The sequence below is a fragment of the Syzygium oleosum genome, unplaced genomic scaffold (genome assembly GCF_021117445.2).
Source record: "Syzygium oleosum isolate NSW1041296 unplaced genomic scaffold, Sole_v2.1 Sole_v2.09, whole genome shotgun sequence".
In the NCBI taxonomy this organism is placed as follows: Eukaryota; Viridiplantae; Streptophyta; class Magnoliopsida; order Myrtales; family Myrtaceae; genus Syzygium; species Syzygium oleosum.
The window spans coordinates 2,816,954-2,837,914 of NW_026607493.1; the positions used below are offsets into that span (position 1 = coordinate 2,816,954).

At 39.3% G+C, this 20,961-nt stretch overlaps 2 protein-coding genes and 1 long non-coding RNA gene across 5 annotated transcripts; 1 reads left to right on the forward strand and 2 right to left on the reverse strand.

The window, feature by feature from the left end:
• Nucleotides 1–7,161: 7,161 nt before the first annotated feature.
• Nucleotides 7,162–12,053, reverse strand: LOC115668110 (E3 ubiquitin-protein ligase PRT1). 2 transcript variants are annotated; one of them, XM_056314451.1, is made up of 8 exons: nt 11,816–11,947; nt 11,283–11,530; nt 10,565–10,593; nt 10,305–10,484; nt 9,131–9,517; nt 8,821–9,024; nt 8,602–8,681; nt 7,162–7,963 (listed from the first exon to the last, which is right to left on the reverse strand). In XM_056314451.1, exons 4-8 carry the CDS (start codon nt 10,441–10,443, stop codon nt 7,565–7,567), a joined length of 1,209 nt encoding a protein of 402 aa, XP_056170426.1. In that variant the 5' UTR covers nt 10,444–10,484; nt 10,565–10,593; nt 11,283–11,530; nt 11,816–11,947; the 3' UTR covers nt 7,162–7,564. The 2 variants fall into 2 exon arrangements, with proteins under 2 accessions (XP_056170426.1, XP_056170428.1); XM_056314453.1 differs by lacking the exon at nt 11,283–11,530 and having other exon boundaries at nt 11,816–12,053.
• Nucleotides 12,054–15,431: 3,378 nt separating this feature from the next.
• Nucleotides 15,432–15,935, reverse strand: LOC130138909 (uncharacterized). The gene is made up of 2 exons (XR_008817188.1): nt 15,679–15,935; nt 15,432–15,549 (listed from the first exon to the last, which is right to left on the reverse strand). It is a non-coding gene; the product is annotated as an uncharacterized LOC130138909 (long non-coding RNA).
• A 1,552-nt stretch (nt 15,936–17,487) lies between these two features.
• LOC115664337 (uncharacterized) lies at nt 17,488–20,881 on the forward strand. 2 transcript variants are annotated; one of them, XM_030586278.2, is made up of 5 exons: nt 17,488–17,628; nt 18,658–18,717; nt 18,806–18,903; nt 19,181–19,497; nt 20,291–20,881. In XM_030586278.2, the coding sequence occupies exons 2-5, from the start codon at nt 18,709–18,711 to the stop codon at nt 20,704–20,706; spliced, it is 840 nt and encodes a 279-aa protein (XP_030442138.2). In that variant the 5' UTR covers nt 17,488–17,628; nt 18,658–18,708; the 3' UTR covers nt 20,707–20,881. The 2 variants fall into 2 exon arrangements, with proteins under 2 accessions (XP_030442138.2, XP_056170431.1); XM_056314456.1 differs by having other exon boundaries at nt 18,667–18,717.
• The last annotated feature ends 80 nt before the right edge of the window (nt 20,882–20,961 follow it).

Genomic DNA, 20,961 nt, shown 5'->3' on the forward strand with positions numbered 1-20,961 from the left:
TCGAGGAATCTTTTCCGCCCCATCCAAAGTTCGATTTCCCGCCAATTCGCTTCCCCCCCCCCCCTCACGCCTCACCGATCCCAACTCCAAGTAATAAATTAATAAATCCCTCTTTGCAACAAATTATCATCTTCAATTTACTCGTCTACCTGAATTACACGTCATTTTTTAAAATTTGATTCAATCGAAATATAAATATACATATATATAATTTCACGCTACCAATCTCCATTCCTACTCTGTACCCAGTGGCCGGGTTTCTCCGACTAGCCCCGTGGGTTGTTCATGGATAGTGGTGCTACTTCATTCCCGCCTATGAATGCTAAGTTTGAATTAGAGATGATTAATAGGCGAATTCGAGTTAGACTGGGCCCATGAATGGGGCCTAAAATATTGCTCAAGCTCTCTAGTAGGAATCAACAAGGGTTTTCGATGTCTCTTGTCGGGCTCTAGCGTACATGTTGTCATCGAGGCTATTGCTTTAGGTATGAGTAGACCCTTCAAATGGGTGGGTCGGGTTTGAGTTAAGTCGAAAATGGTCTTATCCAAATTGAGCCGTTCAACCTATTTTGACTCATTTCCATGCAATATAGATCTAGTGACTTATATTGATCAATATGGCCAAAACACTTCCATATTTAATCAAATCTAGGAAAAATCATACTCAAACTGAGGTGAGAACGCAAAGTGAGCGAGTTGAGATCGAATGAGGATGAGAGAGAGTTATAGAGGTGGATTGGGTATAAGTAAGTTGTGAACCCATTTAATATTCATATTATTTTAAGTTTTACCATTCTAAACCCATTTATAACCCATCTTCTAAATATAACTAACCCATATAACAATTTAGCCTATCAAATATGGGTTAAAAATGAGTTTATGATTTTTAACAGGTCTAGGCTCGAAAAAGAGAGCACAACAAAATTCCCACGGATGACAAAACCACTAAATCAAACATCACGAGCTTGGGATCTCCATCATTTAGAATGTGTTTGTTTCACGAAAAATGTAACGTTTTTTAAAAATGTTTTCCGGAAAATCATTTTCTAAAAAAATAGTTAGTTTTTCTTTGTTTAGTGATACTTGATTGAAAACATTTCTGATGCTTGGATCTCATTTATTTAGAGTGCATTTTTCTTGAAACAAACGCACCCTTAGTTTTCTCATAAATTGGCAACATTCTTAATAAGCATTCTTTTAAGAAAAAATCTCACATCGTGTTTCTTATGAGGAGTGATCTTGTAGCATTGCACACTCCGGAATCTTGGAGACTTTGGCATTGCTTGTTATGCTTTTTCTCTATCTAAAGTGGCGGATGCTACTGCAGCGCGAGAGGCGTCGGATCCTCATTGATTCTAAAGGGTGCCTCTACTGCCACCACTCAGTCTCCCTCCCTATCTTTGGGGTTTAATTTATTATTTTAAATCGCTACGTGATTTCTTTATTATTGGACAAAATAACACCGTCGAAATTTTGGCTAAATGTGGATGTGGAATAAGCATGTTTAATGATCCAAATTTACTGGACCAATCGAAATTCTCCCCCTATAATCATTCTCCTAAACTATCAAATCAAGAATACACACAAATTTCACCTTCGAGAGAAAAAGATCTATTCCATGGTCCAACGGGACTTTGCGTCGATCAAAAATCAGTCACCCTCGTTCTTGTCAAATTTCACTTTTTCTTAACAATTTCTCATTCTCTATCTCATGATCAAGACAGCATTCAAGACTAAATCATGAGCCAGATCTGAAGGATCTGCAAGCGAGAGTGAGATTGATGATTAATCACGGGGCACGCCAATCAATGGCCTTTAAATCTTTTGTGTGGGAGTAGTAACCTTTTGCAAACTCCTAGGGGAATCTCCTGAAGCCCCCACTCGTCCGATGAAACATGATTATTACTCACGTACCGATGCTAATCAAAGCCCTCGTCGCTAATCATTTTGGTTACACAGGATAAACATCCACGTCCCACCGTCCCTCGTCACTTTTAAACGAGCTCGGGCATCAAAGAGCTCATCCGATCACGACTCAATCTCGACCCGATCCATTTTACAGGATATCAGGAAGCTATTTCGTGCATGCACGGGGCTCTTATATTCGAATTATAATAAATCTCGATAATAGATACAGATAATATTGTTGAAACAAGCTATCGAATAATAAAATGAAATCTAACATTAGATTTACGTGATTCGATCGTGGTGACCTAATTTGACAGGAAGGGCAATAACAAATTCTACTATAGATTAAGCGATACAATAGAAATTTTAATCGCACTCGAATCACTCAAACACTCTCAATATTTCCGAGCTCCCATCACGCCTAATAATTCACACGGTATTTTACCTTACAATTCCTCACAAAATAATATCTTAATTTCACGAAAAAATTATACATAAATCTTATCACAAAATTAATCGACTTCAACAATAAAAGCTCCTGGTGTAATTGCACGTAAACCCACTGACAAGCACTCGTCAAACGGTACTTCAACCTCTGCACGTAATCATCAACAACAGCTTAACAAGCACTCACTAAGCGGCAGTTCAAGACGTCAATCCCAATGGTAGGAAACACACACACACACACACACCTACATATAGACAAATATATATATATATATATATATATACATGTAAATGCATGTACACACATATGTGAAATCCACTTGTGTCTGAATATGGTCTTAAGTCCATATTAGACTTTCCGATCTTGACCGTGACTTCCACAGGATTTAAGAAAGAATATTTCTTGCTCTTTCTCTAACACAGACTTTCCTTTTCTTGTTTTCTGACCCAAAGTCAAACTTCAAGAAACATCCAAGTTAACAACGATTAAAGACCAAATTCAGACTTTGCAAATTTATGCCACATCGGAATATATCAAAAAAATTTCCAGTCGGATATCCACGTGCACTTATAGATTCACGGGCTCAAACTCGAGACATAGTTTAACAACCGGCGCTTTAAGGTTGAGGTTTGTTGATGGCCGACTGTGATTATCCGGCAATTAATATAAGGTGGTTAACAGTGAAGAATACATATTCATGGCTTGAGATTTTTGCTGTGTTGATGTTATATTGTAAGTCTGGAAGTTCATGGGGTAGTGAACATTATCTGGTGTGCTCTCAGTACAGTAGGAGGAAGACGATGGGTGTTATATATCTTTGGGCTTGAATAGGTTTGATAAATTTGGATTTGCTTCGGCTTTAGAAAATTCGGGCTTGACTCTGGTCAAAATTGAATTGGACTTGAACAAATAAGCCCATTTCGTTTATAAAGCCTTTCATGTTTTCAGTGACCTGGACCTGCGAGGTCCAAGTTGGGTCCAGATTCCGACTAGGCCCCAGTCTCTATTTCCAGAAAACAAAAAAAAAATCGAAAACAAAAACTTGAAAAAATTGGTCAGAGGATAGGCCTTGCTTAGGTTGTTCGATTTTATTATTATATTAGTATAGTTTCATTTATAAAGTACGCATGATTTAGGATAACCTGTGATTTTCTCAAGTTTAGATATGGAAAAATCAGTTTCTTTAAAAAACTGAATTTGATTTGAACTAACCTCACTGGGATTATTGTGAGACCGTGTTTTCTTTACCTGACTCATATTGAGTTACTTTACCACACTTCACCATTTTATTCACTTTTCAGTACTATTCTTGATTTGTTTGTTTGTTGTGAATGCTTTTATACCGTTTTTGTGTTGAGATTTATTTTCTTAGTCGAATGGTTAGATTACATTTTAGGACCATAATGAATACAAAAACATCGCATGAACACTTAGCGGATGAGAATCTTAGGATTCATAATTTGGTAAAAAGACCGCTGAGATGCTCCTACTCATTTGCACTATGGTGCATTTCGCTTGCTTTATCATTTAATGGTTAGGAGTCTATAAAGTCGTTAACCTTAGATCTCTCGGGTCGAAGTGAAGTATTCTCCCGTGCCTCACTTGGTTTCTAACTGATTCAATTGGCTAGTAGCGACTCCTTACATGTAATTCTCATAGAGCTAATCAAATTAAAATGAAAATCCCAATGTCATGCGATGTAAGGATTTGAAAGAACCCACCTTGATTGAGGATTGTTGGTCCCCAACTCGACAATACCTCTAAACCGTTATTTTCCCGACATGGGCATTGGGAGGGTCGCGACAACTATTGTATACAAGTTATACGACATCGTCATTTGTCACGATCCTTAGGTTTTTTAGGCTTGAAGGATTGTGAACCATTTGTGAAGATCGGACGAGCCTCTCTAGTGTTCTCTAGAATATTCCTGGGGCGGGTGATATTATAACTGTACCATATTCTACAATCTTCTTGTAATAAATGCGAGTAGTTGGTAAGTGTGGAAATGCAATCTCCGTCGTAAGATTGAAGAGAGATCTATGGACGTGATTAGGCTTATACTTGTAATCTCCTCCCCTCATTTGTATCCATCCCACAAATAATACAACTACCGGAGAAATTCTACTCTCGACTCTTATTTTTTTGAGCAAAATTAGGGATAAGCTGAAAATTGATGTGATTTTGCAAAACTAAGCTCGCAAAAGGTGAAATGGTCCTAAAGTTAGCCCACATTCCCATGACTCGCATACTTCTACTGATCTTTCTGGCCATTAAACGTAAAAAGATGTCAATACAAATTACAAACTTTGAGAGAAGCCAGCAGAGCCGGGCATAACAAGCCAAAATGTGAATAATAATAGTTAGTTATTGAAGAATACAAAAGATCCTAAGATCTTTCAATCACAAGGACCAAATTTATTTTGTTAAAAAAGACACTGTAAGCTCGCCATAAACTTACGTATCGGCCATCACTTTGGGCCATAACTTTTTCTGATCACTTTGGTGCCAACTTTTTGAAAAACGATCATTTTAGTGCCAATATCGATGTGGCTCACCGGAAATCCGATGTGGCGCCGACACGGCTACGGAGAGGTCCCTCAAGATTAAAACCAAAACTGGTGTGCTCTCAGTACAGTAGGAGGAAGACGATGGGTGTTATATATCTTTGGGCTTGAATAGGTTTGATAAATTTGGATTTGCTTCGGCTTTAGAAAATTCGGGCTTGACTCTGGTCAAAATTGAATTGGACTTGAACAAATAAGCCCATTTCGTTTATAAAGCCTTTCATGTTTTCAGTGACCTGGACCTGCGAGGTCCAAGTTGGGTCCAGATTCCGACTAGGCCCCAGTCTCTATTTCCAGAAAACAATAAAAAAAAATCGAAAACAAAAACTTGAAAAAATTGGTCAGAGGATAGGCCTTGCTTAGGTTGTTCGATTTTATTATTATATTAGTATAGTTTCATTTATAAAGTACGCATGATTTAGGATAACCTGTGATTTTCTCAAGTTTAGATATGGAAAAATCAGTTTCTTTAAAAAACTGAATTTGATTTGAACTAACCTCACTGGGATTATTGTGAGACCGTGTTTTCTTTACCTGACTCATATTGAGTTACTTTACCACACTTCACCATTTTATTCACTTTTCAGTACTATTCTTGATTTGTTTGTTTGTTGTGAATGCTTTTATACCGTTTTTGTGTTGAGATTTATTTTCTTAGTCGAATGGTTAGATTACATTTTAGGACCATAATGAATACAAAAACATCGCATGAACACTTAGCGGATGAGAATCTTAGGATTCATAATTTGGTAAAAAGACCGCTGAGATGCCCTACTCATTTGCACTATGGTGCATTTCGCTTTGCTTTATCATTTAATGGTTAGGAGTCTATAAAGTCGTTAACCTTAGATCTCTGGTCAGAAGTGAAGTATTCTCCCGTGCCTCACTTGGTTTCTAACTGATTCAATTGGCTAGTAGCGACTCCTTACATGTAATTCTCATAGAGCTAATCAAATTAAAATGAAAATCCCAATGTCATGCGATGTAAGGATTTGAAAGAACCCACCTTGATTGAGGATTGTTGGTCCCCAACTCGACAATACCTCTAAACCGTTATTTTCCCGACATGGGCATTGGGAGGGTCGCGACAACTATTGTATACAAGTTATACGACATCGTCATTTGTCACGATCCTTAGGTTTTTTAGGCTTGAAGGATTGTGAACCATTTGTGAAGATCGGACGAGCCTCTCTAGTGTTCTCTAGAATATTCCTGGGGCGGGTGATATAATTCTACTCTCGACTCTTATTTTTTTGAGCAAAATTAGGGATAAGCTGAAAATTGATGTGATTTTGCAAAACTAAGCTCGCAAAAGGTGAAATGGTCCTAAAGTTAGCCCACATTCCCATGACTCGCATACTTCTACTGATCTTTCTGGCCATTAAACGTAAAAAGATGTCAATACAAATTACAAACTTTGAGAGAAGCCAGCAGAGCCGGGCATAACAAGCCAAAATGTGAATAATAATAGTTAGTTATTGAAGAATACAAAAGATCCTAAGATCTTTCAATCACAAGGACCAAATTTATTTGGCAAAGTACACTAGAAGTGCCATAACTTATGTACGGCCATCGGCTTTGGTCTTGTAACTTTTTTTCGGATCGGCTTTGGTGCTAACTTTTGAAAAACGATCATTTTAGTGCAATATCGATGTGGCTCATCGGAAATCCGATGTGGCAGCAGCACGGCTAGATAGGAGAGGTCCACAGAGGCTCGCGGAGAGGTCCGATCAAGCATTAAAAACCAAAAACGACGCCGTTTAGCCATTGGCGTGTACTTTTTCAAAAAAATAAATAAATAAATAAATAAAAAAAGCTGCAGCGGCGGCGGCGAGGAGTCCTCGGCCTTGCGCATCAACTCCACCACCGCTGGGAAGGGCCGTCGCCTGGGTCGCGACGGCGAGGTCTCGCCTCGCCGGATCCGGCCCTCGCCGACCACTACGCCCACCACCTCTAGCCCTTCCCGGCGGTGGTGGGTTGGCGGCAGCAGCGGCGAGGGCTCCCTCACCGCTACTGCAACTTTTTTTTTTTTATTAAATTATTTTTCTAAAAATTAAAAAATTCGAAAAAAAAGCCACATAATTTTCACGTGTACAGGTCAGACCATTTTTTTATTTTGCCAAATTTATTTAGATCGTCGATCACATGAGAGTTATGGTGGACGCACATGATCAACAATCCAGATGCTCATTAGTCCATCGGACCATGCAATGGAAGCTGAAGAGAGACCACAATTCTAGCTGCAGAAAACAGAACTGGCGAGATCATCGTGGAAATACTCATCGTTAATGTACAATGTACAACATTGTGATTTCTGTCATCGTTACATAACAACATAGCACCTCGACATTTACATACAGACACACGGAATATATAATCCGCTCCATACATTATGAAATTCCACACTTCCATAAGACTTTTTGGCTATGAAAAGGCGCCCCATCTGCATTCTACTAAAAGCCCTCTCGCAATGACTTTTGCCTCTGGCACTTGCCGTGCCGCAGGTCAAAAGAGCCCAAGGGAAGCACAAGCTGCCGCCGCCGCCGCTGTTGTCATCATCACAAACTCAGTTTGCTCAACTCAAGTGCGATGTCCATCCTCAAGCACTGTCGGTTGATTGGGAAAACTGCTTCCAAGATGGGCTTCAGTTAGAATTAGACTGGGAATTATTCTGATGTTCCGAATCCGCATCATCTTCAAAAAGAAAATTAATCGACAGACTGTTCTCGGCATCTTCCTGACTCAGTGCGGCATCTTCCTGACTCAGTGAAGTGGGAGCAATCAATGAGACTCCATCTTCCAAACCCTCATTAGAGAAGATGAGAGCAGTGGAGCCATAGTCCGGCCGCCCCGTCACCAACCTCAACATATAGTTCCGCAAGTTATTTGGCTTTTTGAGTTTGAACTTGTGCTCTGGTCGATGTTGTTGGTTGAACCGGCCAGGGAGCTTGCAACCGGAATTGTAGCAATCTCCACAGAGATCAAAGCCAATCTTCTCGACACAATCCTGACACTGGTATCTATCCCCGATTATTGGATACATCTACATATCAAGACCCAAGAATATTACTATACATAATCCAACTTAATTAACTTAATAATACTTACATCTCACTTCCATTAGTTAAAATAAAAAATTGGTTGGTCACACCGAGGCCAGAAATTCGTTTACACCATCCGCAGCGACATATTCAAAAGAAAAGACTAGGAGGGACCAAAAGTACAATGCCGCTAATTCAAAATATGCAGATTGCTAAGGAGAACTATAAATTTATCATTTGATTATACTTTGGCAATTACCATATGAGAGTTCCACATTTAACGTAATTTAAAAGTTTATTTCACTAGTTCTGTATGCTGCTAAGAACAATGATTATATAATTAAACTACGGTTACAAAGCCTCAAATACCAAAACAAAGCAAGTATAATCTTGGAATAGATCCCCACTTATACATCTGGGCCAAAAAAAAAAAAAAGTTCCAACAATGGTAAAATTTCGGTGCCTACATCCATATCTTTAGCTAATATAAGAAAATTGCTTGCTATCAATTGAAGTTCAAGATAATCCAAATTTTTCTTTCCATTCAGTAAATATAAAAGAGAACATTTTGCATTTTGCATTAAGAGAGAGAGAGATAGAGAGAGAGAGAGAGAGAGAGAGAGAGAGATAAAAGGCTTACCCCACAGTAATCGCAGCCAACTCCCAAATGGGTCACTGAAGTATCAATTGACCAAGATGAATCAGCTTTGCTATTACCTACTAACACAACACCAGAACCATTGTGGCATCTCAAATATTACAAATGGCAATGAATAATGACTTAAGCTACATGTCATGATGGTCTGGAACAAACCCCTTGAACTCTGAACTATATAAAAGGCAGAGCTGCAGAACATACGAGATTTTGGGCTATCATTCTCTGAGATAGTCAGTCTAGGCCGTGCGGCTAATCTCCTCAAAGCATATTCATCAGGAAACTGTTGCTCCAAAAAGTGATCCAGCTCCAAACAAACTTTCGGTAATCCCCCTGGATGTCGGCTTTGACAAACTTGACATGTGAGCTTTTCATCAGCTGGATACACAATGCAAGATTCACAATATACTGGAAATGCAAACCACATAAAAGAGGAATTAGGATAAATATTTTCTAATTTTAAATTTCAAAAGAATTTCTGAACCGAGAAGATGAAACTAAGTGTAAAGAATACCATGGCCGCAATTAAGAGCAACGGGATGAAAAAGCAATTGCCTGCATTCTGTGCAGAGCACATCCGATGCTATAATCTGCTTGCAACTTTTGTCTGAGCCAACTAGATGCCCATTCTCCTCTTCAACAGGTATATCATGTTTTCGTTTCAAGTCTTGTTTGGGACTGCTTGGACCGTAACCATCAATACCTGCAACAGGCTCTGATTGCACCTTACTTGCATGGGGTTCACCATTTCTAGAAGACCCAGTGTCCATAGTTGAGTTTGGGCCCAAACATGTCAGGCTTGATTGTGAAGAACCGGATAACTTTTGTTCTTCCTCATTGCCTGATCTCCACGAAAGAGCATCAAACTGCGGAGAGAAAGTTCCCATTCTCTTTTCTTCCTCTGAAGCAGACAAAGGTTGGGGGGTAAAGGATCTCAGAAAAGTTGATTTGTGAAATATTTTAACAAAACTAAGCCAGAAGAAAAATCAATGTAGAATCATAATAACCAGTGGATCTGATGATTCTCATATGCATGATTAAATGGGACAACAAAATGCGATCAAGCTTAAGAAGAAGCTGCTAGCAACCATCCTAAAAGGAACATTCTCATACACCTCGCCAGGTTGTTTAATTGCTTCAGTATTTAAAAGTTGCAGAACTCATACTCATACGACAGAATAGGACAATCATCTAGAACTGCATATTAAGACTTAAAGGATAGTGCGTTAAGCATGCATTCCAACACCCCCTGTAATGCCACTGATACTTCTGAATATTAAGGCCCCATTAAGTACATAGAACAAAATAGACATCGCATGAGAAAACTATGGAGTTCATCTAAGTTAGAAGCATTTAGTTCATATTTTACATAAGAATAACTTTAAAAGGGGAAGACAAAGCTATGGAGTGGAAAGGTACAACCAGCGGTCAAGCATTACCACTTGTTTTCCAAGTGCATAATCAGCTAGCTAAGCCCTCCTTCACTCAGCAATAAGATGTGGAAAAGAAGGGAAATTAACAGCAAGTATGGCCTTCTAGATCCTTTTCACAGAATCAATCAATAAATCCTCCCTTGACATAAATAGATCATAAAATTTGATAAGTCAGGCCAAGTCCTTTTCATGGGCAACATTGTTCTCCAGGTATTTACATATCTAAGAACAGGCAAGTGAACATAGAAAATTCACCTAAAGTTTGTATTTCCCTTCTCCTATAGGAATCAGGATACATCTTAAGCAGCAAAAAGTGAAGTAACAGACAGATGCTGGGAAAGTGAAGGTATGGTTGCCGACAAAGTGGGCATTTGGTTTCACGAAAACCACTCATTGATTGATGTACACACCAGAAACAGGAGATATGGCCACAAGCTGCATCAAAGGAAACCAGTAATTTGTTAATAAGAAGATAGAGAAACCTCCATGTGTATGTGGAAATAAAAGCTCCTTACATAATACGACTGGCTTGTAAAGGAGTTCCCTACAGCGAGATGAGAATAGATTAGTGAAACTGCTTCTCCCAAATATAAAAATAAATAGCTGCTCAAATCCACAAGCAACATTAAGGTGACATATAAAAAAAGAAAAGAAAAACAGGACCCAAACCCAATGTCACTAATGCAGGTTCAGGCATTGCGTGGCGTAATTTCTTAGAGGATGATCCTCATTGTTGCGACTGGAATTTACTTCTTATGCTGTTCACATGTGCATTTTAGTTACTAGACCTTCACATTGAATGACTAATTATATTTTTGTAAAAAAAATCTCATAATTTGCATTTGAAAATACGAGACGAGAGATAGAAGTTAATTTAATCGTTTAAACTGAGTAAGCAGCAGCTAACTTTATTTGCAATACACAACCGTGAAATTGAGAACATAAAAGGAACCCAAGGGAGAAAAAGAGTCAACTGCAGATTTGATGAACCTACCACAGTCAAAATCAAAGCTTCTGTTACAACAAGATTATAAAAAAAAAGTACACCAACTATAGAAGCCGCGCCAGTCATTATCTAGGCATCTCAACTAGACATTATCAGATGAAGACCCTCTTCGCAATTAAAGAAGAGGCAAGGAAAGCATAGCGAAACCTGCAATTGAAGACCAAATTGTGGAATTCAAAAATCAGCATCAAGACAACATTTTATCTATAGTAATTATCATTCCATACCCTCATTAAGAAAGCCACAACTTATAGTCAAAAGGAATTTCCTGTTACCGGAGCCCTCCATCGAAATCTAGCTTTTTTCTAAAGACCCCATTGTATATAGCACCGATTTCGACCCCGCCGAGGCAATTTCTAGAGCTCGATTGATGCTCTCCAAACACCTAAGCGAGAATGCAAGAGTAAAATCCCTTCTCGTATCAGTTCATTTGTCCCTTTTCCCCGTCCGCGCAACTTCGGCGTCGATTAGCAAACTGGTTATCGCCCAAGACAACACCAATTGCGAGTAGCGCACACAGAAGAGAAAAACATCATCTTTTGCGAAAACCGCAAGACGCAAGACGCATACGCACACAAGCGCGAACGAAACGAAATTAGCCGAATTCGCACGAAACCACGGGCTGCCGCAAGATACAGACGCGATTACACCGAAATCCTTCCATCTTCCAACAAGAACCGAGGCATACAGCCTTGCTACGCGTTGATCGGGGAAAGAGAAAGAGCAGAAAAAAAAGAAAGAAAGAGGAGAGAACGCTCACAGGCAAATGCAACAAGTGAAAGATTCGGAGATTGGCTCGGGCTCGGCGTCTTCTACAGCCACCCATCGATCCTCCATCTTTCGAGCCCGACTCCTCCAACCGAGAGCGCGAAGCTCGACGGCGACGAAAGGGGAAGAAGAGAGGGAAGGAGAAATCGGAGAGGCGGTGAAGGCGATAAAACTCGAGGTCGAGAGACTGAGGAGATTTCCGATCCTCCTCTTCTTCTGTTGACATGGGGAAAGCTCGGACAAGAGAGGAGGAGAGGAGACGTCTTACATTGAAACGAATCAGATCAGATCCTTCGGTTCAGGACACGTTCGAATAATTTAAGGAAGGAATAGGATGTTAAGTCCCTAATAAGTAACGATGTAAAATAGTCATTCTCCATATGTTTGTATTTAGGAAAAATAACACAAATAGTCTCTAAATTTTGGCTCAATATATAATTTGGTCCCTGAACATTTTATTTGTTTAATGTAAACTCCGAACAAGGAATGACTACATAGAACATTTTCATATAGTTCAGGGACTAAATTGAACATGTACCAAAAGTCTAGGGACCACATTGAACAAATTAAAAGTTCAGAGATCAAATTGAACATTCAGCTAAAGTTCAGGGACTACATTGAATAAATTAAAAGTTCATGGACCAAATTACACATTTGACCAAAATTCAGGGACCGTTTGTGTTATTATCCCTTGAATTTATCAGGGAGGAATAATGACACAAATAGCTCTCGAATGTTGGCCCGGTATGCAACGCTATTCTCGAACTTCTAATTTGTTTGATGTGATCCTTGAATTTTAGTCCGATGTGCAATTTCATCCCTAAACTTTTAATTTGTTCAATATAGTCTCTGAATTTCTGGTAAATGTTCAAATTAGTCCCTATACTATATGAACACATACAAAAAATTCAGGAACCACATTACACATTAAATTAAAGTTAGGGATTATTTATGTTCTTTTTACTATTGTGAATTATAAACTGGTGATGTCACCTTTTGAGTGAATTTCCAATGCCTTTTCACCATCCTTTTCTCGACTAATTAGTTTATTCTTTACTCCTTTTTTAATCTAATTTAATGCCACGTTTGCTATTTATTAAAAGAATATATGTATTTCATGGAGGGGAATGGAATAGTTAAAGGGCAATCTTGACTCTTGATTGATTAATGTGTTTATACACTTATCACTTTAATCTTAATTTTTTGTCGCGTATTACGCTGAGATCGTTTTAATTAAGACGAGCCGGAGAACAAGGAATTGCATTTTATTGACGTGGTGTTCTTAGAATAGTGAGTTGGTTTTTTTTTCAATCAATTTGAATGATGAGAAAGTATAGTCTTTTCATTTCCAATTGAAAAGCATGTGATGGATATTTTCTTTTTCTTTTTTTCTGATAATGATTCTCTAGCCAAATAATTAGCAAGGTAGGTGACAACTGATGTCACAGAAAGCCGCCACATATCCATGTCTTGAATTCTTTGCTAATTTTTCAATAATTAAATGAGAACTTCAACTTTAATTATAGTCAGTTACATCTTTCTCCTTTCAAACTATACATATTACTCTCATCAAGTTTTAATTAAAAATGACATTATATTTTTCTTATAACATTGTTATATTTTGCCTTGCCTAACCAATGTCCAATCACACACAAATCGCCCGTATCATTAACTATTTGTAAATTAGTAATTTCATCACACGACGTTTGAAACTCAGTTACAAGGAAATGATGTACAGTTACACGATCCAATGTCATACCGTAAATAGTCACGTGTGAACAAGAATCTTTGACGTCGCATTTGATTAATCGCAGGTGCATGATTCCACTATAACGATAAGAAAATCATTTAAAGAAAAGAGAAAACATCACATGCATGTTGATGTAGTTGGCTTTAGGAGTTCGCGGCCATGAATGGAATCGGTTCGCTTTGTCAATGGCTTGGAAACATCAGTTCAATTTGGTTTTCGAGCCAAATTAAACCGTCACCCCCCTCCTCAATCCCGAAAATATAATCACAGAGAGAAAATGTGAATCCATGCGATTCGATGCACTTAACTCGCTTCGTTTTGACTTTTAGCATGGAGTCGATCACAAACTTTTGTTCTCGATGTTTCCTGTATTGAAATTAGAGGTCAATTAAACATCAGCATCCCAAAAATCACGCACGGAATTACGACTTGCGTGCATAGGTAAAAAACATCCTCCTCTACTCAATGTCCCACGTGCATTGCTAACCACGAATCCTGAAAAAGCGATGTCGTTTTGGTTTGGGGCTTGGGCTACGCCTAGTTCTGTCAGATCTATTTTGGGCCCAATCGAGCTGAGCCACGGCCAGCGGGCCCAACGCCATAGCGACTTCTGCATTTTCCCTTTTCAGATCTCGTGGCTCTTATTGTCCTCTTATCGGGCAATCTTCTGATAAAGCATATTAGAAGACCCGGCCCAACCTACTTTGGCCGGGTCCTGAACCGGACAATTTTTGTTTTTGTTTTTATGTATATTTTTACGTCGTGAGTGAACTTGGGCAATACACCCGGCCTGATCGTCGAGCCTGGCTGGATCCTAGCCGCCCAACGATCGACCTCGTAGTGTCGATGAGTTACTGTTGCTTTTTTGTCAAGAAAATGACATAAATGATTCCTGAAGTTTGGTCTAATGTGCAATGCAGTCTCTAGACTTTTAATTTATTTAATGTAGTCCCTGAATTATCGATAAATGTCCAATCTACTTCCTAAACTATACAAAAAATGTTCAATGTCACCATTTCATTAATTCAAATTAACGGAATTTGTTGATGCAGCTTCCAATTCGTTTATTTTCATTGGTGAACAAAAAAGAAACGTTACAATCCCTTTTATAAAGGCCTGAAGAGCCGTTTGTACGTGGGATAACATACCTGTCACAAGCCTTGTCTTCATTTCCCCTTATTGGCATCTTAGCATCCCCTTTCTAGCTCAAATCTCGAAATAATAATCCAAGTCATTAAATAACGATGGACACGTTAACACCTTAAATTTTTTCCCTACCCTAAAGTAGAAAGATGTATATATTGACTCATCATCTTTAATAATCCAACTCGGCATATAATAATATCCACGTCATCAAATAATGATCGATTTGTCGCTTGAGTAAGCTGAAGGACAACATTGAACCTTTACTAATAGTTCATGGATCACATCGAACAAATTAAGAGTTCATGAGCTATATTGAACATTTGCTAATAATTTAGGGACCACATCTAATAAATTAAAAATTCATGGATTATATTAAATATCGGGCTAAAGTTGAAGAGTTATTTGCATCATTTTTCCTTTTTTGGTTCTTTTTGTTAGGGGTGTCAGAACCAAACCGAAAAACGAAACCGAGATACGAACCGAACTGAAAATTTTGTGCATTTCAGTTCGGTTCGATTTTCGGTTCGGATAATCACAGCTAACCATTATTTTTTTTCAATTTGATTTATTTCGATTCGGTTACCGAACTCCGAACCGAACTGAAAATAACCTTCCGTTTACCCTAAAGCTAAAAGGGCTAAAACTAAAATCAGAATGGGCCGTCATTTCTCTCTCTCTAACGCATCTCTTTTATTGTCTCCTTCTCACTCTATTTCTATTTCTGAAACTCTCTTCTTCCTCGGCTGTCACTCGAATCCTCCATTTTCTTTTGCTTGCTCATCTTTATCACCTCGTCCCGGTGAGCCACGTCCTTCACTTGCTTCGTTTGACTGGTGATTGCAAAAGACCGAAAGAAAAAAAAACACAGATGGTATTTTGACCAAGCAGCAACAGAACTTCAACGAGAGTGAAACATGAAACCCACAAAAGGGGAGAAGGAAAAGGAAGGGAATTTCTACTATTTCTCGACCCAAGGTTGAGCTCCGCAAAATCGGCGCCATTCTCGAACTCTTGAAGAAGAAACCCTCTCGTTCCTCCTCTCTCTCTCTTCTGTGAGAAATTTTCCAGCTCTAATTGATAGATTGAGCTCTGCAACAGCACGGCCCTCGCAGAATCGGAGCAAAGGACGGAGCTCCGGCACATCGTGTTTGGAATCGCGGGCTCGGCCAAGCTCTGGGAACAGAAGAAACCGAGCCGTGAATAAAAAGCAAAAAAAAAAAAAGGAAAAAAAAGAAGAAACCCAAAACCGAACCGAACCGAACCAAACCGAACTGAACTGATTTTCGGTTCGGTTCGGTTCATAATCGGTTCAAGCGAAATTTGGTTCGGTTCAAGAATGCACCCTTAATGGTTCGGTTCGGTTCGGTTCGGTTTTTCAACAAAACCGAACCGAACCATTTACACCCCTATTTTTTGTAGGTAGTCGAAGGAACAAAAAAAAAACAAGTCAAAACGATTCTGTGAAGGAAAGCTTGAGAGGGTTCTCGTCTGCTCGAACTGCCAAATACGCGGGAAAGCAGTGGAAACTTCGCGGAGGGAGAGAGTCGACGGAAAAGGAAGGTAAGAAAAAAGTCAAAAGGAAGAAGCGACATATAACTAAAAAATAATCAGATTAATACACGAAATACACATGATTAACGAAACTTAATGAGAGTTAGGCAAACAAATAGCATATTTCATAAAGAAGTGTTTGTTTTCTATGGTTCTATTTGTTTTGCAAAATTTTTTTTTCTAAAAATAATTATTTATATCGCCTAAAATAATTAGTTAATGAAAAATATTTTCTTTTTATTGACAACAATTTTTGTCTAAATATTTTCATAAACGATAAAAATATTTTTCGTTTATTCATTTTTGTAAACAATATGAACGATTTGTAAGAAAATGTTTTTAAAAATTATTCATTTAACGCTTTAACAAAACGGAGCCTAAATATCATCGTTATGCGGGCAACATACAAGAGAGGGCAGATTAATCGATAAATGAAAATCGTTATCAATTTCAATAGGAAAAAGTCACAAAAAATCCAAAATTATGCCTATTGTGACATATTTATCATGAATTTTTTCTCGTGACATAAAAAACCCCAAGTCAAGGTTCAGTTAAAGTTTTTATTTCATTTAAGCCACGTGGGCGCTATGTCAATACTATTTGCTTCTTGGCGTCCATGTAGGTAAATATTTAAACGGTTTTCATTTACAGAATTTTGACGGAGGGTAATTGTGCCACAGATGCACAAATTTGGGACTTCTGGCGTTACAGAATTTTAGGATAAATGTGTAGCAATTGACAAAATTTAGGGTTCTTAGTGTCTTTTGCCCATTTCAATATAAGAGAAGAATTATTATTACAAATGTTGTTGTTCCTACACCGATCGTCTTAATAAAACTCAAATAGAACATGCCTCAATTCAAAAAAGAAAAAAAACGCCAACTTTACTTTGAGTTATAATTCCGGTCCGAATTTTTTTTTGTCTCATAAAAAATAAAAGACTTTCACTTAAATTCTAAATTTTGGCCCGAATAATTTAAAAGTTTCACATCACGAGAGTGACTCGAGTAAAAATTGTGCTTTTTATGCCGCTCAAGATAAAGTTGGTTTTTTTTTTCTTTTTTTGGGAATTAGCCCTGTGTTAAGTCGCAATGGGCTCTGACTAAAAAAAAAAAGAAAAGAAAAAGTCGCAAGGGGCGTGCCGCGAGGAAACTGGGAAACAGGAATGGCAGGTTCTAGAAAAGTCCAACCCAACACAACACAAAAATGGCTTTATAAATTCCTCCAAGCGTCCGGGTCAGTTGTCCTCCTATATTTGTTGTGGCCATCGTCGAGTTCTCGCTTCTCGCGTCGTCCTCCTCCGCGCCTCCGTCACACCGCTTGCCTTGGCCCCGCTTCGCTTCCTCTGTTTCCTTCAGGTACTCTCTCTCTCTCTCTCTCTCTACGTGTCTCTGTCTGTGGATCGTGTCCCGCGATCTTGAATTGAAAGCTTCGCTCTTTTCGGTTTGCTCTCGGATTGACCCGGTTCTGCGTCCGGCGCTGGAAAGATTCGAGTCCCGTTTCCCCCCCCCCACCAATCGGTAAAGCTCTTAGATTTTTTTTCTTTCCGTTGCGTCCGGACCTTGCGTTTTATGTTTGTGATTATGCAAATTCGCGCGGTTGTTCTGCGGCGTTTGTTGTCCGTCCCGATTTGGGTGCGACCTGTCTGCGTCTTCCGGTGCGGGATCTTGGTTTCGGGCGTGGCGGGTTAGCGGTGCCGGTCAATGTGGTTCGTTTCTGGTTCGTGTTTGATAGCCGTGCGGCGAATGCGGTACGAAGAAGAGTCGATTCTGTTTGGTTGAGTGCAGCTTTGGCATCCAAACCGACCGCGATGCTTTTTATTTGTAGCGTATAGCAGAACACAGTCCCGGAGAGTGATGGTCTGTGGATTAGTTATATGATTAGGTTCTGATCCAAAGGAGATGGTTGGTTGCGGGTGGGGTTCTTCGAAGCTTTTCCTGCATGCGTGTGGAGGCTGCATCTGGTTTTGGAGAAGCGTTGGCATTTTTAATGTTTACTTAATTATTTTTTTCAGATTTCTTGCTTCAGTTTTCTAACCTCGTAAAACTGTGCTTGTTTTAGTGATTGCCACCTGTCATCCTTTAGATTATCTTTTCCAGAATGCTCTCGGTTCAATCGAAACTTTAGACATGGTAATTTTGCTTCATCGAATCTTGGATCCCTTAATTGGTATATTCTTGAGGAGCTATCTGAGAAGTGTAAAACAAAGTCAGTCAATTTGGTTAATTTTATCAGAAAACCAGCTGCATTGTGGTGCAGCATTTATAGACAAAAGTAGTTGCTTTTTGTGTAGTTTCTCAGTGTAGTTGTGACTTGTGAGGCTTTGCTTTGTTATTTGCATGGCTGGAGTGCTGGTTTTAATGATGTTGGTTCTTTGATTTGTTTAGTCCTTGTAGGTGACACTTTCGCAGTTCACATTTTGGAGTTTTGAAACTGAAATGGCTGAGGTAAATGGAGAACTTCAGTGACGTACTTTGGTTTCTGGTATCTGTTGGTGCATCGTGTGCATGTAGTAACAAATTCTGAATATGGCAGGAGGGTCACAGGGTTTCTTTGAATGTTTATGACCTGAGCCAAGGTCTAGCTCGACAGCTATCCACATCATTCTTGGGGAAGGCGATTGAGGGCATATGGTGAGTGGATTGCAGTTGGAGGAGGAAAAGTCGTCTGTTTGTTTAGTCTTCTCTTGTTTTCATGAAAATGCTGCTTCTGTGTGCACAAGCTCCAAGCAATATATCTTGAAGATTTATTATTATTATGATTATTATTTTTTTTGGGGGTGGGGGGCTGCAAATAGAGACATTATTTAAGTTGGATCTTTGGTACTGAATTTTTAAATGGTAATGTTTCTTAATGATATTGAGTACTCTTACTGACATCAATGATTTGAAAAATTTTCCTTGAACGCAGGCACACTGGAGTGGTAGTGTATGGTAATGAGTACTATTTTGGAGGAGGTATACAACATGCTCCTGTTGGGACAACACCATATGGTACTCCCATTCGCGTTGTAGATTTGGGTGTCACACATGTGCCAAAAGATGTTTTCGAGATGTATTTACAGGAGATCAGTCCTCGATACACAGCTGAAACATACAGTCTGCTCACTCACAACTGTAACAACTTCAGCAATGAGGTAGCCCAATTTTTAGTGGGTTCATCCATTCCAGACTATATTTTGCAGCTTCCTAATGAGGTCATGAGTAGCCCAATGGGTGCTTTGATATGTAAGTCCATCTTAACTGTGTTATAATTGATTTCTGTTTCTAGTGCTTCTGGCCAAGATGTTCCTTCAATTGTCTATTAATTCCCCTTTCCATAAACTAAAGGAATTGGTTGGATGTAACATGCTCTTGCACCACCCTAGTACTGTGCTACAAATAGAAATCTATGCCATCAGAATGCGGCAGTAAACACCTGTCCCATTCGCCCTGTGATCTTGAGTTTGGATATGTGCTCCTCTATGTCCACAGGTCGTGTGTTACTGTTTGTTATTCCTCAGTGTCTTGGGTGATTATCTGGTGTGTTGTGATGAACTGTAGTTCCTCTATGAAATCGGGAGATTTCTGCAGGTGATGTTAATTGAGTGTGCTTGGTCTCTGTTTTTTTGGGGACAACGTGGGGATCATCCATCTGGTGGGTGATCTCATGAAAAAGATTGTCTTTATGTAGGCATAATCACGTGAGGAAAAGACCTCACCCTTTTCCTTCTCGTCTTAGAAGTCTAAGAGTGGAGAGTGTGATAGGCACATAGAATCTTGTCCTGGAAATTTTCTAGGATGAGATACCCTTATAAATTATTGCCTGTCTATGAGAGATTAGATTGAAGGGGTGGTAAATGAAAGTTTTCAAGTCAGACAATCATCATCAAGGTCAACTTGCTCTAGTTCCTCATATATTATTGCGGATGTTGTCGCTCATTGTTTGGTTTTTTGCGATGTTTTGGGGTTTCTAAATTGCGTCACCAAGCTGCTTGTGAATGTCTTCTGTCAAATGACATAGTTCTGGTTTGTATTGCAGTGCCTATGATACAGAACCTAGAGACGACTTTGAAAGCGGGAGCTGTTCCTCAAGTTCCACAATTTAGGCCTCCATCCTCGACCCCTGTTAGTAGCAGGTCCTTTGGCAGTACTCCTAGTGCACCCGTCAAGAAAACCAAAGCCACAGATGCAGATAAGAAACAGCAATCTGAGGAGTGTGTCAAGGAGTCTAATGATGAAAAAGCCCCAGCTGCAAGTGATTCTGCCGCGGCAAAAGTTGACCCTGTACTAGGAGATCCTCTTGGGGATGCACGGAGCAAGGTGCAGGAGGAGATCGCCGCAGAATTTGTGGCGATCATGGCGAGCGGAACGTTGCGCGCGAGTGAAGCTGCGGCACTTGCTACCAAGAGGGTGATGCAAAGATACGGACACATGAATGTCGCGATGTCGAGCTAAAAGAAATTTGAAAAACAAGGCGCATCATTATTACTTGGAAAAAGTGTGCTTAACTTCATCAGCTGATGCAGTCGACACAGTGATTGATTGTCATGAAAAACTGAATTGGTGGGCTCCACCCTGATGTAAACCGATTTCATTGTTTGAATCATTAGCAGAGACCTTTTCTTCATAAGTGCGCGGTTCAAAACACAGCGTTTGGAAAACACGAATGAACCATTGCATTTGCACCTCATGTTGTCTCCTGAGGCGTGT